Source organism: Macaca mulatta, chromosome 17, assembly GCF_049350105.2.
Source record: "Macaca mulatta isolate MMU2019108-1 chromosome 17, T2T-MMU8v2.0, whole genome shotgun sequence".
Classification (NCBI taxonomy): domain Eukaryota; kingdom Metazoa; phylum Chordata; class Mammalia; order Primates; family Cercopithecidae; genus Macaca; species Macaca mulatta.
Window position 1 is genome coordinate 7948686 of NC_133422.1, and position 14675 is coordinate 7963360.

A 14675-nucleotide genomic window follows, 5' to 3' on the forward strand; every position below is an offset into this window, starting at 1 on the left:
ATGTAATGTTTGGGCACTAGAGATGCAGGAGCCAAAAGGTCACCTAAGTGCTGCCCCCACCTTCTCTGGACTGATTCCTCCAAGAAGAATGTCAAGGTAAATGTTGGTATAATCTCTGGAACTCACAGAGTCTACTTTCTTTATTTGGAATTTGAGAGTTTTTTTTTTTCTAAATCTAATATCATAACCTTCTAGAAAGTCATGATATTTTTTTTATATATATATGCCTATATGTATAAATATGTATAAAATATCTCTATCTTTATTTATATGTATGTATTCCTCTGATTTGTAGCTAAAGAAAGAAGACAGTAGGTGATTCTTTTGGCCCAGTATCACACAGCTAGCCCCACAGCCATCTCTAAAACCTGCTTGGTTTGTTAAAATCATAGTGCACCCACTCCAAGAAGAGCAGGAGGCAAAAGGAAAAAGGCAAAGGAAAATTGACTGAATGTAGGAGTTGTGGGGTTGAAAATTTGTGCCGTCTAAGTGTGATTAAGAAGATAAGTTAAATGTTTATTTTAAATATTTACAAATTAATCTACATTACTCAGATATGAATGTTTTTGTTATACTCTGAAACAAAACCAAGTTAATGCAAGATCTGCTGCTGTAATTTTACTGTAAGGGAGAATTCTGGAGATAAGAGTAAAACACTTTTCTTAAAACAACATCTAAGGATGAATCAGCCTTAGAGAATTTAAACCTCAGCACCCTCCTGGGTGGTTCCTGAAAAGCGCAGAATTAATATTGAGGTGTTGGGGTAGAAATTGTCTCAAAATAAAGAAACTTTTAATGCCATCTAGTTAGAGTATCTGCCTGTCTGCTCCTTTTGGGTTAAGAGTGTGCAGATGGCCGGGCGCAGTGGCTCACGCCTGTAATCCCAGAACTTTGGAAGGCCGGATCACCTGAGGTCAGAAGTTCAAGACCAGCCTGGTTAACATGGTGAAACTCCGTCTCTACTAAATACACAAATATATATATATATATATATATATATATATATATATATATATTAGCTGGGCATGGTGGCAGTCACCTGTAATCCCAGCTACTCAGAAGGCTGAGGCAGGAGAATCACTTGAACCTGGGAGGCAGAGGTTGCAATGAGCCGAGATTGAGCCATTGCGCTCCAGCCTGGGCAACAAGAGTGAAATTTCGTCTCAAAAAAAAAAAAAAAAAAAAAAAAGTGTACTAATAAGAAGGTTCTCAACTACATCCTCAACTAATCTTGATTCTCCTAAGTACAGCTAGAAACTAGATGTTCTAGTTGGGAACATGTCTTCTAGTAAATAAAAGGGCAAGTAAGCTATACAGACCAGCAACTTGTTGCCACATCTGGAATACTGCTTAGTGCCTTGCCACTCAAGATTTTATGCAGATACTTAGAAAGTGGCGATCAAGAAACAACATACTTCAGGCAATTTTGACAAAGTAAGCAAAGCTAAATGCATTAGAAAAAAAATTCTGGGAAAGGGTTATTCTATCATAATTTGAGAAATTATCTTGCTCAAAATTATCTTGCTCAAAAGCTCTCCAGCACTTTGCAGAATACAGTACAAGAAGCAGCTCATATTGTGACTAGGGTCTAGTTATAAGCATACAATGCTACCCTGGCTTACATTAATTACCTCATTGGATCCCCATGTTACAGATAAGGAAGTGGTAGCTCAGAGGTTGGGGCCTTCCCAAGGTCAGTAAGCTAGTAAATAGCAACCTGTCTCTAAAACGAGGTGCAAAGAGTGGCCCTAAAAATATATATAACTTTTTGACCAAAAATTAGCTGGGCATGGTGGCCTGCGCCTGGAGCTGAGGCAGGAGGTGGAGGTCACTGAGCTGAGATCACTCCACTGCACTCCAGCTTGGGCGACTGAGTGAAACTCCATCTCAGAAAATACTAACTAACTAAGTAAATAAATAAACAAATAAAATAACTTTCCTTGCCATTCTGTGGCTGAGACTTCTTTCATTTCTACTTGTTGCTTCTTTTTTTTTTTCTGAGTAGTTGTGAATAACAACAGCAAGAATATTGCTATGTGCATATTTAGATTGTTATTTAATATTAGTTTTCTTCACTGATGTAGACCCCTTTCTGCATATTATTAGAAAGAAGTGAAACACATTGCAATGAAATATTCGTTGCTTTCATTAGCAGTCCATCGTGTTAACTTTATTGGATGAATATGACAAAGCTACGAATTGTTCACGGCGGGGAGTCGGGTGGGGTGGAGACTCAGGCTGTTTATTCTCCATAAATACTTTTTTGTTTGTTTGTTTGTTTTTGAGGCGGAGTCTCTGTCGCCCCGGCTGGAGTGCAGTGGCTTGGATCTTGGCTCACTGCAACCTCCAAGACTCCCGGGTTCAAGTGATTCTCCTGCCTCAGCCTCCTGAGTAGCTGGGATTACCGGAGCGCGCCACGATGCCCGGCTAATTTTTGTATTTTTAGCAGAGACGGATTTTCGCCATGTTGGCCAGGCTGGTTTCGAACTCCTGACCTCAAGTGATTCACCCGCCTCTGTCTCTCAAAGTGCTGAGAGTACAGGCGTGAGCCACCGCGCCCGGCCAATAGGAAACTTTTTTTGACCTCAGTTCCACAATACTGATAGGTTTTATTCCCATAGTTATCCTAAATTTCCGGTCTTACCATATATTAATACTGTGTCCACATTACTGTAAGTTTAGGAAGAAAACATCTTGTGCAAAATAACCCTTTTAGAAAGGTATAGCCCCTCTCTGCCAATTTTGTTTTTCTTAAACATTCAACAAATCCAAGAATCTCCCCTGCCTGACTTAGTTTGAACTTAGTTTCAACAGGCCCACGGCCAACGTAGAAAAATCTTGCAGCGCCCGGGTTTGGGCTCAGCCAGAGTTGGGAGAGGCGCTTGCCCCTCCCAGCTGGGTGAAAACTGGAACCTTTCCGGGTCCACGAGCCCAAGCCCCATCTCTTCCCAGAGCGCGCGCGCCCTCTGGCGCCTGAGCCGACTACTGGACGCGGTGGAGGCGTGGGATTCGGAGGCCCGCACCCCCAGCTCTGCGCTGGAGGCTCCAGGATCCGCGAGGTCATCTGGTCTCAAATAACCTCAGGCGCCCCTGTGCAGGCCTCCCTAAACTCCTCGAGCTGCGCTGCCACTCGTGCCACATCCCTCGTTCCGTAGGTATTGCTCCCGGAGTGACACAGTTGGCGTTAGAAGCGCGGTGGCCTCACTTGCCAGAGAGGGTCCTGGTTTTGCACCTTTTTCCGTGGCGCAGGAGGCTTGCCAGGCGCTCGCAGCAGCGAGCCGGGTGCTTGCATCTCAGAGAGCAGCCGAGCTCCTTTCCCTGGCCCCGTACCCGCGTACAAGGGGACCTAGCCCCGGGAAGGGGAAGAACTTGTAATCGCTTGCAGCGGGACAAGGTCGACTTTTGAACCTCTAACCACTAAGCAAACAACCCATGTGCTCTTGCTCCACTGTCCAAACAGGGTTTATTGACAGGCGTTTCACGGCAACGCATAGCAACCGCAGTGGCTAGGGGGCGGGTGTGTGGGCGCGGCCGGGGCGCGGGGAGACCTGCGGGGCACCGGGGCTCAGACCGGCCCTGACCCGGGACCCCTCGCCCAGCGGACCTGGACAAGGCTTCCTCCTCTGCCCGGCACCCCCCAACCCCGCGCCCCACACTCCTGCCTCTGGTTTCGAAGCCAGGCGCTCGCGGGCCAGGCCACCGGAGCCCCTTTCCCAATCCTGGAGCTGTATACGCCACCCGGAAGGGCTGCGGAATTGGAGAGGTGCTGCAGAGGGTCTGTACCTCTTGCTGTCTCCCGGCTCTGCTCATCCTCCCCAACTGCCCTTAAGGCGCCTCCGTGGGCGCGCTGATTAGGCTCTCGGATGTTGGTGGGAAGATCGAAACGAAGGGCTAAGCGCCCCTCGCCCAGGTCCTGCCCGGAACGCTGAGCTCGGTGGCCTCCAGGATCAAAAATCTCAAAGACTGCACCCCGGTGCCCAGTGGATCGGCCAACTGACAAGCAACTGTCACTAAAAGGATCATTTTCTATTGGGTCTTGCAATCTTGTTTGTGGGGTGATTGGGTGGGAAGTGGGGCGCGGTCCGGGATAAGGAAACTGCGAGGACAGAAGAAAGTGGAGGTAGAAAGGGCTCACAGAAATGCCCAGTGATTTACAGAAGACTAAATTCATGGAAGTGCTGTCTTGGGAAAGTAGGGGGATTTTTTAAAAAAAATTTAATGCTCACGTTTAACTAGCTGGGTTGTGGGGTGTCCTTAGGAGGGAGTCACTGCAGAAGGGAACTGCCTGCTGTTTGCAAAAAGCCTCCATGTGGATTTGGTGAGATGCTATGACGGGGCCCTCTCACCCCCACCCCCCATAATTTCTGGCTGCTGGGAAGCAGCTGGCCATTCAGATGTGCATTTTGCCCAAAGGCACCCCCAGGAGAGCCATGCATTCCTAGGCTGGGCTCAGGCTTGGGGGCAGGGAAGGTCTCAGAACCTGCTCCTTCAGGCTTCTGATGCTCTGGGGTAAAATGAGCCTGTCCTGATAATCTCCACTCCCTCTCTGAATTTTCCAAATCAGCTCGCAAGCAAAGAAGATATTTCATTTCTTTAAAAAATAGTTGCAGACAAAATCTGAAGATAAATACAGAATCTGAAATCTGGAAAGCTCATTTATCTCTTTTTCTTTTTAGAAAAAATTCAACTGTGTTCAAATACTCCCCACTTCCCTTCACCATATCACTTCTTCCCCCCTGGATCCAGAAGGCTTTGAAAACTCTGGCTTGGATGTTACACAGACCAACAACCCAAACAGCAGCAACAACAACACAAACCCCCCAACCCCCTTCTTCATCAGCCCCAAGATTGCGAAAATGACAGGAAGTCCAGGCTGGCTCTGGCATTTATAGCACTGACATACATTCAGCCCAGAGAAGCTCTGGTGACAGGTTCTCTAAACAAGTCCCTGTTTGGGCCCCCTGGTCAGGCCTGGAGTCCAATAACCACCCCTCATACCACACCCTGTGCATACACCAGCCAAGCCTTTCCTGGTCTGGGAAGGGAAGAGAAAAAAGACACAGGCCACCTGGGGGTTCTGCAGTCTTTGGTCAGTCCAACTTTCTATCTTAGCTGCCTTTTTGGCTTCTGCAGTGTAAACCTTGCCTGCCCGGAGGCAGGAGGCCCAGCTGGACCTCCGAGGGCCATGAGCAGGCTGGTCTCAAGCTTGCTGTTCCCCTAAGTCCCTCTCTCCCCTCAGCTCTAGCCAGAGGTGCAGCCTGCAGATCTAGGATGAGAAGAGCTGGGGAGGATGCTGAAGGCCTCGTTGGTGTGGTCAGTCCAGGCAATGCTTCTGCCAGTCCTGAATGAAGCCCAGTGGTGGCTCTCTGTCTCCTCAGTGGCAGAGAGAGCCGGCCAGGAAAAAGTAAAAAATCTGGGAGAGTATATTTCTTGAGGCTCCAAATCCCACTTGTCTTACTCCCGGCTCCCATTTTTCCTCTGAGAGCTAGGTTTGTAGGTCTACAGCTGTGGGTGGGAGGGGAGGGGTCTCTCCTGAGGAGTTTTGCGGAGTCCACGCTCCTCATGGCTCAGCCTGGAATTGCTCTGCTGCTGCAGACTCCTGTGGGTCACTGGGTGACAGTGGGGTTTAGCACCCCCCCAGTTGGCCCCAGAACCCCAGGGACAGAGCCAGGCACTGAGGCTTGCAGGGAAGACACCGGACTCAAGGGCTCCTGGACACTTCTCAGAGGACCTGGCTGAGGCTGGGGAGGCTGTGGTGGCGGCGGAGGCGGCTGCGGCGGCTGCTGCTGCTGTTGCTGCTGCAACTTCTTCTTGTTGATTTTCCTTTCCTTTGCTCTGCGGTTCTGAAACCAAATTTTAACCTAGAAATGGAAAGGTGGAGAAAAGCACATGGTGGTGAAGATGCCAGGGAAAAGAGGAATAGTACCCAGCAGTATCATCAACATCTTCCGCTCCAACTACAGAACTCCAAGTCCTTCTAGAAGCTTTCTTTGGGCGTCCCCATAACAGCCCAGCCCTGGATCCGTTCTCAGGTCCAATTCAGCCTCATGGGGAAGAGTCTTCCTCCTTCCTTGCTCCCTGGGTTTGCTTTCAAAGCAACTTTTATCTACGCATTTACTGGACAAGTGTAAAGTCTCAGAACCAAGGAAAACAGAAACTGCAAGGCCCTGTCTACACAGCAAAGGGAGGCCAGTGCTGGGTGGTGTACTTCAAATGGCAACCTTTGACCCCTCAAGGCTAAACTAAAATGTAATTTTCCTCACCTTAGAGCTGAAAATGAGATTTAATTGTGTGGCTTCCTGGCTGTGAAGTTGGCCTGTTTTTCTAGACGATATAAATAAAATGTTCATGAACCAAGTCTTGTCCCTCTAGTTTTTATGAGAGACTGAGTATTTTATTTAGTTTATTTTCTTAGGTACAGTGCTAGAAACAAAGAGAATAGGTCTTTAATATGTCTTTATAGACCCAAATGGAATTCTGGATTAAACTAACACCCCTGGCTTTTTTTCACACTTTCTATATCCCTCAAAAGAGAGAAAGAAAAAAATCAACAACATCAAAAAAAGAGGACTAAAGGTAGAAGGGGACCTTTAAAAAAGTACTCCAGGGCTAGGCACAGTGGCTCACACCTGTAATCTCAGCACTTTGGGAGGCTGAGGCAGGTGGATTGCCTGAGGCCGGGAATTGGAGACTAGCCTGACCAACATGGAGAAACCCCATCTCTACTAAAAATACAAAATTAGCCGGGTGTGGTGGTGCATGCCTGTAGTCCCAGCTACTTGGGAGGCTGAGGCAGGAGAATTGCTTGAACCTGGGAGACAGAGGTTGCAGTGAGCCGAGATCACGCCATTGCACTTCAGCCTGGGCAACAAGAGCAAAACTACATCTTGGGGGGAAAAAAAAAGTACTCCAGGCCAGGCATGGTGGTTCACACCTGTAATCTCAGTACTTTAGGAGGTCAAGACAGGAGGATCACTTGGAGTTTGAGACCAACCTGGGTAAGACGGTGAGACCATCTCTGTAAAAAGTTTAAACATTAGCCAGTCATGGTGGCTGGAGCCTGTAGTCCAAGCTAGTTAGGTGACTGAGGCAGGAGGATCCCTTCAGCTCAGGAAGTCAGGGCTACAGTCAGCTATGATTGTACCACTACACTCCAGTCTGGGCCACAAAGCAAGACCCCATCTCTATTTAAAAAAAAAAAAAAAAGTGCTCCAAAGACGAATGCTTGCATCCTCCTGCTTCAGTCTCTCCACAGATTTAGATGGCCCCTGCAGCCAGATTTTCTAACTCTCATGGTCCTCTCCCAGGCAGTGGCCCGCCCGGAGGGAGCTAGGCGGTCCCCACCTGCCTCTCAGAGAGCCCCAGCGTGGCGGCCAGCTCGGCTTTCCTCCGGATGGTGATGTAGCGGCTGTAGTGAAACTCCTTCTCCAGCTCCAGCCGCTGGTGGTCCGTGTACACCACTCGGTATTTGTCTTTCGTCCTGGTTTTCACTGTGGAGGAAGGAGAAGTGAGGGCTGAGAACTGCAAGGCAGCCCATCAGTCATGGGTAATGACAAACCTCTCTAACCCAGGGACATTTCTCTTCCTCCACCACCCCAGGGGGCCTGGGTTTGGCTGGTTCCTGCCAAGTCTGACAAGACCCCCCAGAGGGTCCTGTGGGGGGAGGGTGTGAGGCTAGTGGAGGCAACTAAACTAACCTTAGTATTAAGTGGTTTTTAAAAATTAAGAAAAGTGGAAACCTAATTCACACAGAAGATAACAGAATGTAACCACCCTTTCAGTAAACCAAATACAGTACTGGCATATATTTGACACCAACGGAAAGGGGGCAGGGTGAAGTGGCCAGGATCCTGGAAACATCTAGATTTCCAGGTCTAACAGAGATGGAAGCCCACTCCGAAAACAGCTGTCATTGTGGGCACATGTTGTAGAGGAGGTGTGGGGGTTACTACTTTGCTTTACTACAAGTGGAAAGCAGGGTACAGGAGCTGACAAGTCGCCGGAATCATCCCCCAGACACACCAGGCCCATCTGGTGGAATTCTGAGCTGGGCTCTGGCAGAGGGAACAGGCAGCAAACCCCTCCGGCTAGGGACACTTTATACCTGCCCAATCCAGGTTTGGCGTTTGGTACTTTTTCTTTTTTGACCCTCCATTTATTCCTGCTGCAAACCTGGCCAGAGTTATCCTGACCAGTGATCTATGCTCATTGGATTGAGTCAACATATTAAATCCTAGATTGATTGTTTTACTGAAGGGCCTTGACAAATAGTGTCCACAATGTTGGAGCAGGCCCGAGCCTGGCGTCTCCACCAGGTCTGTCTTGGCTCAGCCCTTGGCAGAGCCCTGGCCAGAAGCTGTTCTCTCTGGCTCCGTCCCACTTTTGGGTCTTCTTGCAGCTGAACAGGTTCAATCTCCCAGTGCCCAGTCCCACAGAAAGATCTGAAGGGCCTGGGAGTTGCCTGGAGGTGTTTAATGTCCCGCAGGCTGACTTTGTTCAGGTAAAACTCTTTGCAAACCACAACAAAAGCGTCCTGGGAAGATACAGGCCTGATCAGAGGGAGCTCCCCGGAGCCGCTGAAAGGGGAACACAGCCGCAAACAATGCAGGACAAGGCGATCTTATCAAAGAAAAGCCCTTTCAATGCCTTAATAACAACCACATTCTGTTTGAATTACCACTACTGAGCAAATGGCGGCCCCGGCTTTCATCCCCCTCCCCACCAGGCGTATTAACATAAACACGGCCCTGCAGGCGCATTTGAATGGCCCGACCCCGCGCCTGCTATGAAAGTAAGGGGAACTAACGCGACTTTCTCCGCGGTGGACGCTCGGACACGCGTGACCGCCTCAAACCCACTCCAGGCCATTGGTACTCGCCCCTTTTTACAGATGAGGAAATGGAGAATCAGACCAGGTCACGCAGACAACATCAGGCGGGGTTGGCACCGGAGCCTGACTGGAGCCACAGAGGACACCCCCGGAGCTGGGGCTCAGGGCAGTTCCCTCAGCCGAACACCCCAGGAGGGAGACTCGCCTGGAAGTACCTTGGAGCGACCCTTGCTCGGGTGCTGCCCCTTCAGTGTCCCAGACGGGCTGGGCAACGCGATGACCAGACCCTGTGCGCTCTTCGGCCCGCGCCCCACACCCCCTGGGAACCTAGGAGCGGGGCTGTGGAGGGGTGGGATGAGAGGGACTTGTCAGAATTCATTATTGACTGCGAAAGTCACCACCCTCTTTCCGGGCCCTAAAAGAGACAATGGCAGGGCCGGGAAGGTGTATATCAAAGCAGGCCGGGCCGCGTCCCCCCCATCCACCCCTTGACAGATGACGCTCCGCAGAGGAGCCTGGCTCCGGCCAGCGGGCTGCGGCCACCCCACATTAACATCACAAGGGCACCCGGCGCCGACTGCGGCCTTGCCACCTCGGCGCAGGACTTCACATCTGCTGACCTCGCGGCCTGGGCTCTGGCGGCTTCCCTCCCGCCCCCTTCCAGGCCCTCACCCCGCGGCCACTCTCCCGGGACACGCAAAAGTCTTCCTTAGGGCGTGCGCGACCTCCGCCAACCGCTCCCCAGACATGCGCTGTAGAAAGTGGGTCTTTGGGAGCCAGGATCTGGGAGCCCCTGCCAGGAGGAAGGCGCCTCCTCTTGGAGAAGGGACCAAACCAAAGCTCTGGGGCCCACCCGAGGCTGATCTGTGGCCTTCTCCCCGGACGGCCGCATTCCCACCAGGACTCTCCCTAGCATGTGCACAGTGATGCAGAAACCGATGCCCAGAGGCAGCCCCCAAAGGGCGCTTTGATTTATACTAGCTGTAATTGGCTATAAACTTCTGCCAAGTGCCCATAACCAGCGTGCCTGCCCAATTGGGGCAGCAAGGAGCGAAGCAAGAAAAGCGGAAGCGCTGAGGGCTGTGGAAAGACTTGATGAAATAAAGGGGGCACTCAACTAGGACTCTCCCCACCGCACTTCCTTGCCACCTCTAGGCACACTCGAACACCAGAAGGGGCAGACCCGGAGTCAATGAGCCCCACAGTGCGGCAAACCTAGGATCTTTTTCAGATGCACACACACACTCAAAGACATCCCTGACGCCCTTTAAAGGAAGCTGTGGGAAAATGACCCCTACCTGGAGCAGCGGCTTAATTTCCACCAGGGTTTCCTCCCCGTCTCCCTGCTCTCTCCGCAGACGACTGCCCCTCGGTTTCTTGCCCCTACCCCTCCAGCTTTTGCTTGAAATGACCCCTTCACAGGTCAGAGGTTCAGAGACGGGGCGCGCCCCCGTCGCCTTAGCAGCTGGGGCCAGCACCTTCTTCCCAGCGACAGCAGCTCTACCTGGTCTGTCTGCTCGCTCTACCTTGAATTGGCCTGAATGGCCAAACACTGTCCCACGCACAGCCTAGCCGTCCCCCGACACCCCCCACCCCCCTCCAGGTCAATTCTCTTATTAGATGGCTCAGATGGGGAAAGAGAGAGCGGAAAGAAATGGCCTAGATCTAGCCCAAGAAGGTTCGAGCCTCCCTCTCTCCTCCGCGGCCAGGAGCCACGCAAGCAATGCATGCGGCAGCAAGTGGGGGAGCACGCGATTCTGCCCTCGTCCAGCAGTGCTCACGCCGACATTCCCTAGAGCTTCCCGAAGATGTCCCGGGGTTGCGAATGAGGAGCTATTGAAAAGAGGACGCCTGAACACGGTGTTGTGAGACTCATAATATTCCTTCCCAGGCTCTGTAGGTCAGAGAAGCCCCGAGGGTCCAGAGGCCCCCGAATTTGTTCCCGGACCGTGTCCTTCCTGGCGCGGAGCTCCCAGACAGCCCGGGACGCCCCTGTGCGTAACGGACGGGCGGACGCGCAGCAGCCAGTGGCTCGGCCGGCGCCTTCCCAAGCAGTGTCGGGCAGGGCGCAGCCTCGGCTTACCTTGGCTGCCGAGGGACTGCTGCGTCGGCTTCCGCATCCACTCGCACAGGTTCCGCCGCTGGCCGCCGGGGGACAGCTGCTCGGCAGCAGCGGTGGCGGCGGGCCCAGGAGGGCCGGGGTTGAGCGTTTGCAGCAACCCAGAAGCGCAGGAAGGCGCGGCGGCCGGGTGGTGCGGGTGGTGATGCGCGTGGTGGTGCGGGTGGTAGTCAGCGGGGCTGCTGTAGCCCATGGTGGCGGCCGGGGAGCCCCCGTTGAGGCCGTGAGCCACGGCGTTGGCGGCGGCCGCGGCGCCTCCAGGCGCGTAGCCATTCCAGTCCTCTCGGAGTGGGGCGCCGTACGCTGCCGGCCAAGACGGCCCTGGGGACTGCGCGCTGTCCAAGTTCGCTGCCGCTGCAGCCGCGGCCGCCACGTGATAACCGCCGTAGTCCGGGTATTGCGGGGGGCTGACGAAGTTCTGCGGCGCCAGGTTGAGGCCGCCAGAGTGGCGTACGGAGCTAGGGTACATGCTCACGTCCTTGTCCAGGAGGTAGCTCACGTACATGGTGGCGAGGGCCCGGGAGCAGACCTCACCATGCTGCCTGGGAACGGACGCTGGAGGCTGCCGGGGGGCACGAAGGGAAAGGGGCGAGGGGGCTCGAGGAGCGGCGGGTGGCTGCGCCCCAGCCTGCGGTGCTCTGCTGGCTCCTCGCGGCGCTTCTGCCTCCGAGGCGGTCCCTCCCTCTGGCCTGCCTCCTCCCTCCCTCTCTTTCTTCCTTCTTTCCTCCCACCTCCTTCCCACTAGGCTGCAGAGGCGGGGAAGACCCGCCACAGGCTGGCGTGCGGAGCCCCAGGCCGGCGGCCTTCCGTGATTAACGAGTGTTTACAAGACTCTATTAGTAATGACACAGACACCAATGGTTGGAGACGTCGAGGCGCAGCGCGCACTCAACGCACAACCCCCTGAAACATAATTTGCATTTTAAAAGATAAGGGGGGGGGAGGTTCGTGAGAGGGCAGCGACCTGATCACAGCTAAATATTCAAACCTTTATTGTTAAGAGCTTCCTCCTTCCAACCTGGTGCACTTTAACCTCCAATCACAGGTTCAAAGAATGAAATCAAGAGACTTACAAAAGACAGGGGAAGAGAAAAGGCTATCTTGGTGGGAATCTGAGCTTGGAGACAGGAGCAGTGGTTGTTTATGCATTTGCAGGGAAGGGGGCGGTCAAGAAACTCCTTCTGTCCCAAAGAGAAAAGAAAAGAGAAACCATTGCTTTGATGAGAACGTTTCTGACCAACCTGGTAGGTGACAAGCAGAGAGCCCTAAGAGATGGGCCATTCCTTCCCGCCCTGTGCTCCTGGCCCGGACGACTGCAGCCCTAAACAACTGTCACCTCCAATCAGTTATTTTCTTGCCCAAGGAAATTACTCGCCCTCCGTACAAGATAAATTATGATCCGAGATTCAGGCTGCATCTCTGACTTCATCTTACGTTTGAGATTTGAGTTAAAGCGATTTATTGATAAACGTTTACATTCAAGAATCAAAAGTTGTAAACTACAAAAGTAATGGGCATGTGGTAGAAGTTAGGCTAGTGGTTATTGGCGTGCATAAGGAGGCGAACTAGGGGATCGCTGGTAACGCTGTTTCTTAGGCTGCTGGTTACATGGAGTGTCAGTTTGTGAAAATTCATTGAGCTACACTTGTATTTTTCTTATACTTGCATAAGTGGTTAACAATGAAGGAAAAGAGAATTTCTGCTAATACTTACCTAGGTATTTATGTGTCTTACATCATACCTATATCTTTAAAACTCTTTGTCCTTTACAAAGTGAAACATTCTCCTAAGAAATTTATTTTTCATCTCCAGGAGATCACAAGGCAACTCAGGGCCGTTATTAACGATTGTTAATGAAAAGCTCTGAGTTGAGAAAGGATCTCTCTCGGTTTGGGAAGCGCTGCGGCCAAGGGGCCTAGGGCTGGGAGCGACTGCCTTGGGGACCGGAGCCGCGCAGCCGGGAATCTGGAGCTACCCCGACAGGAGCGCGGAGGCGGCGAGATTCGGCTCTCGCGCGCGCGCGCAACTGGGTTTCAACAACAGCGTGGAGTGGGCCTGCGGCCGCCGTTCACCTCCTATACCAGCCTTTGACAGCGCTGCCAGATTCGGGAATGAGGATCACTGCGGCGAGGCCCGGCGGGCTGGGCAGCCTGACTCGGTGGCTTTGAGCGCTCTCAGAACCCGCGGGCGCTCGCGGCACTCCTGGAGACCTGCACTTGTCTGTTATTGTCAAGCGTTTCGCCTGGATATTTGTCACCATCGCCTTCATCCTGTCATTTCTGGGGTGCTCTCCAGTGTCGTTTATCTCCCTTGAGCCTCACATCCCCCTAGGATTTAGAACAAAACCTAGGAGGTGTTTTTATCCTCCCCATTTTACAGGTGACAACCAGCAAGTTGCCTCTGCAGACACACCTGAAAACGATCAGAACTAACCTAGGGCTGCGGGATCCCCTGTTTTTGGTTCCTCCCACCCTTCGTGTTTGTAAGGAAGAAGGCTAAAAATGAGGGTGGTGGGGTACTCAGGGGCCAAGGAGCTGTGCACTCAAGAGGTGGGAGACCGAGCCGGTCCTCCTGGGGGACTTCCAGGGCCTGGCCTGGACAACCGAGTGTCATCGGACTTCCAGAGAAATAAAACCGGATGTAAATTGCAAACCCCGTTACAAAACCCAAATCATTGAGAGAAGGGCAGTAGGGGAGGTCCACAGACCTGATGGGGCGGGAATGTGGGAGGTTAAGTGGTGGGCACTTCGAACTTTTGATCTAGCAAACATCTTCCTCCTCTTCCTGGAGACACAATTCCCCTTTCCATCCCCCACGTTCCCCCCTTCCCAGGCCTGAGTTCTGGAAGCCGAGGCTGAGGCTCCAGCCTATGTCTTCGGAATGCGGGCATTCTTTGGAACAATCACTTTATTAGGGACAGCCATTCCCTCCGCCCTGTGGTGGCCGCTTCCTGCGTTTTTATGGCCCAGGCTGCCGGCCTCTGGCTAATTGTCCCCATTTTCCAGCTGTGTCTCTGTGCTGTGCCCTGAAGAAATGGCTCTGGCCTGCTCATCCAACTGCTTTGGGAGCGGGCAGGGCTGCTGTGGTCCCTCAGGTCAAGCCAGGCCCCAGAGCAGGCCAAGCCACAGGGAAGCCTGAGGCTCACTTGGAGTGCTCCAGCCATGGAAAGGAAATCATTGTGAAAACGAACATTTCCCTCACTGCAAAAATGGGTCTCCTTAGCAATGGCATGGCACAGCTGTGGTCCCAGGGTCTAGACTGTTCGGTGCGGGGAAAGGAGCTGGTAAATGATGTCCTCGGACAAGCTTCTCAGAATGTACGCATCCCTGTACATCCAGATTGCTCTCGGCCAGGAGAGGGCCCAGCTGGGTCCCTGAAAAGGCAGGGTTGTGGGAAGTCAGAGAAGGGTAGAAGGTGGCTGACAAAACTCTAGGAGCCTGGTCATCTTTGCCATTAGAGAGTCCTGGCCCCTAGCAGTTTGGTGCCCCATGACTGGCTCTGCTCAGGGGCAGCCCCTCCAGCCTCTCCAGCTTCTAAGCACAGGCTGTGTCCCTCGGAGGAAGCAGAAGCCACCCACATCAGGGCTCCATGCAGGGCTTTCCTGGTCCTAGGCCCCAGGTGCTTGGCAGCTTTCTTAGGAGCCTTTTGGCCTGCACTGAGCAGCCCACGGGAAGGGAAGGGGGGTGGTCATTCTTTACCCCTTGATGCCAGAGGTGCCCTTCCACC

General features: G+C 52.5%; 1 protein-coding gene and 1 long non-coding RNA gene across 3 annotated transcripts; one reads left to right on the top strand and one right to left on the bottom strand.

Moving 5' to 3' along the window:
- Positions 1–4579: 4579 nt before the first annotated feature.
- Positions 4580–11778, bottom strand: CDX2 (caudal type homeobox 2). 2 transcript variants are annotated; one of them, XM_001096874.5, is made up of 3 exons: positions 10914–11778; positions 7345–7490; positions 4580–5861 (listed from the first exon to the last, which is right to left on the bottom strand). In XM_001096874.5, the coding sequence occupies exons 1-3, from the start codon at positions 11452–11454 to the stop codon at positions 5607–5609; spliced, it is 942 nt and encodes a 313-aa protein (XP_001096874.1). In that variant the 5' UTR covers positions 11455–11778; the 3' UTR covers positions 4580–5606. The 2 variants fall into 2 exon arrangements, with proteins under 2 accessions (XP_001096874.1, XP_014976282.1); XM_015120796.3 differs by having other exon boundaries at positions 7349–7490; positions 10914–11764.
- A 154-nt stretch (positions 11779–11932) lies between these two features.
- Positions 11933–13254, top strand: LOC144336212 (uncharacterized). Its single transcript, XR_013407802.1, has 2 exons — positions 11933–12193; positions 12762–13254. It is a non-coding gene; the product is annotated as an uncharacterized LOC144336212 (long non-coding RNA).
- Positions 13255–14675: the final 1421 nt, after the last annotated feature.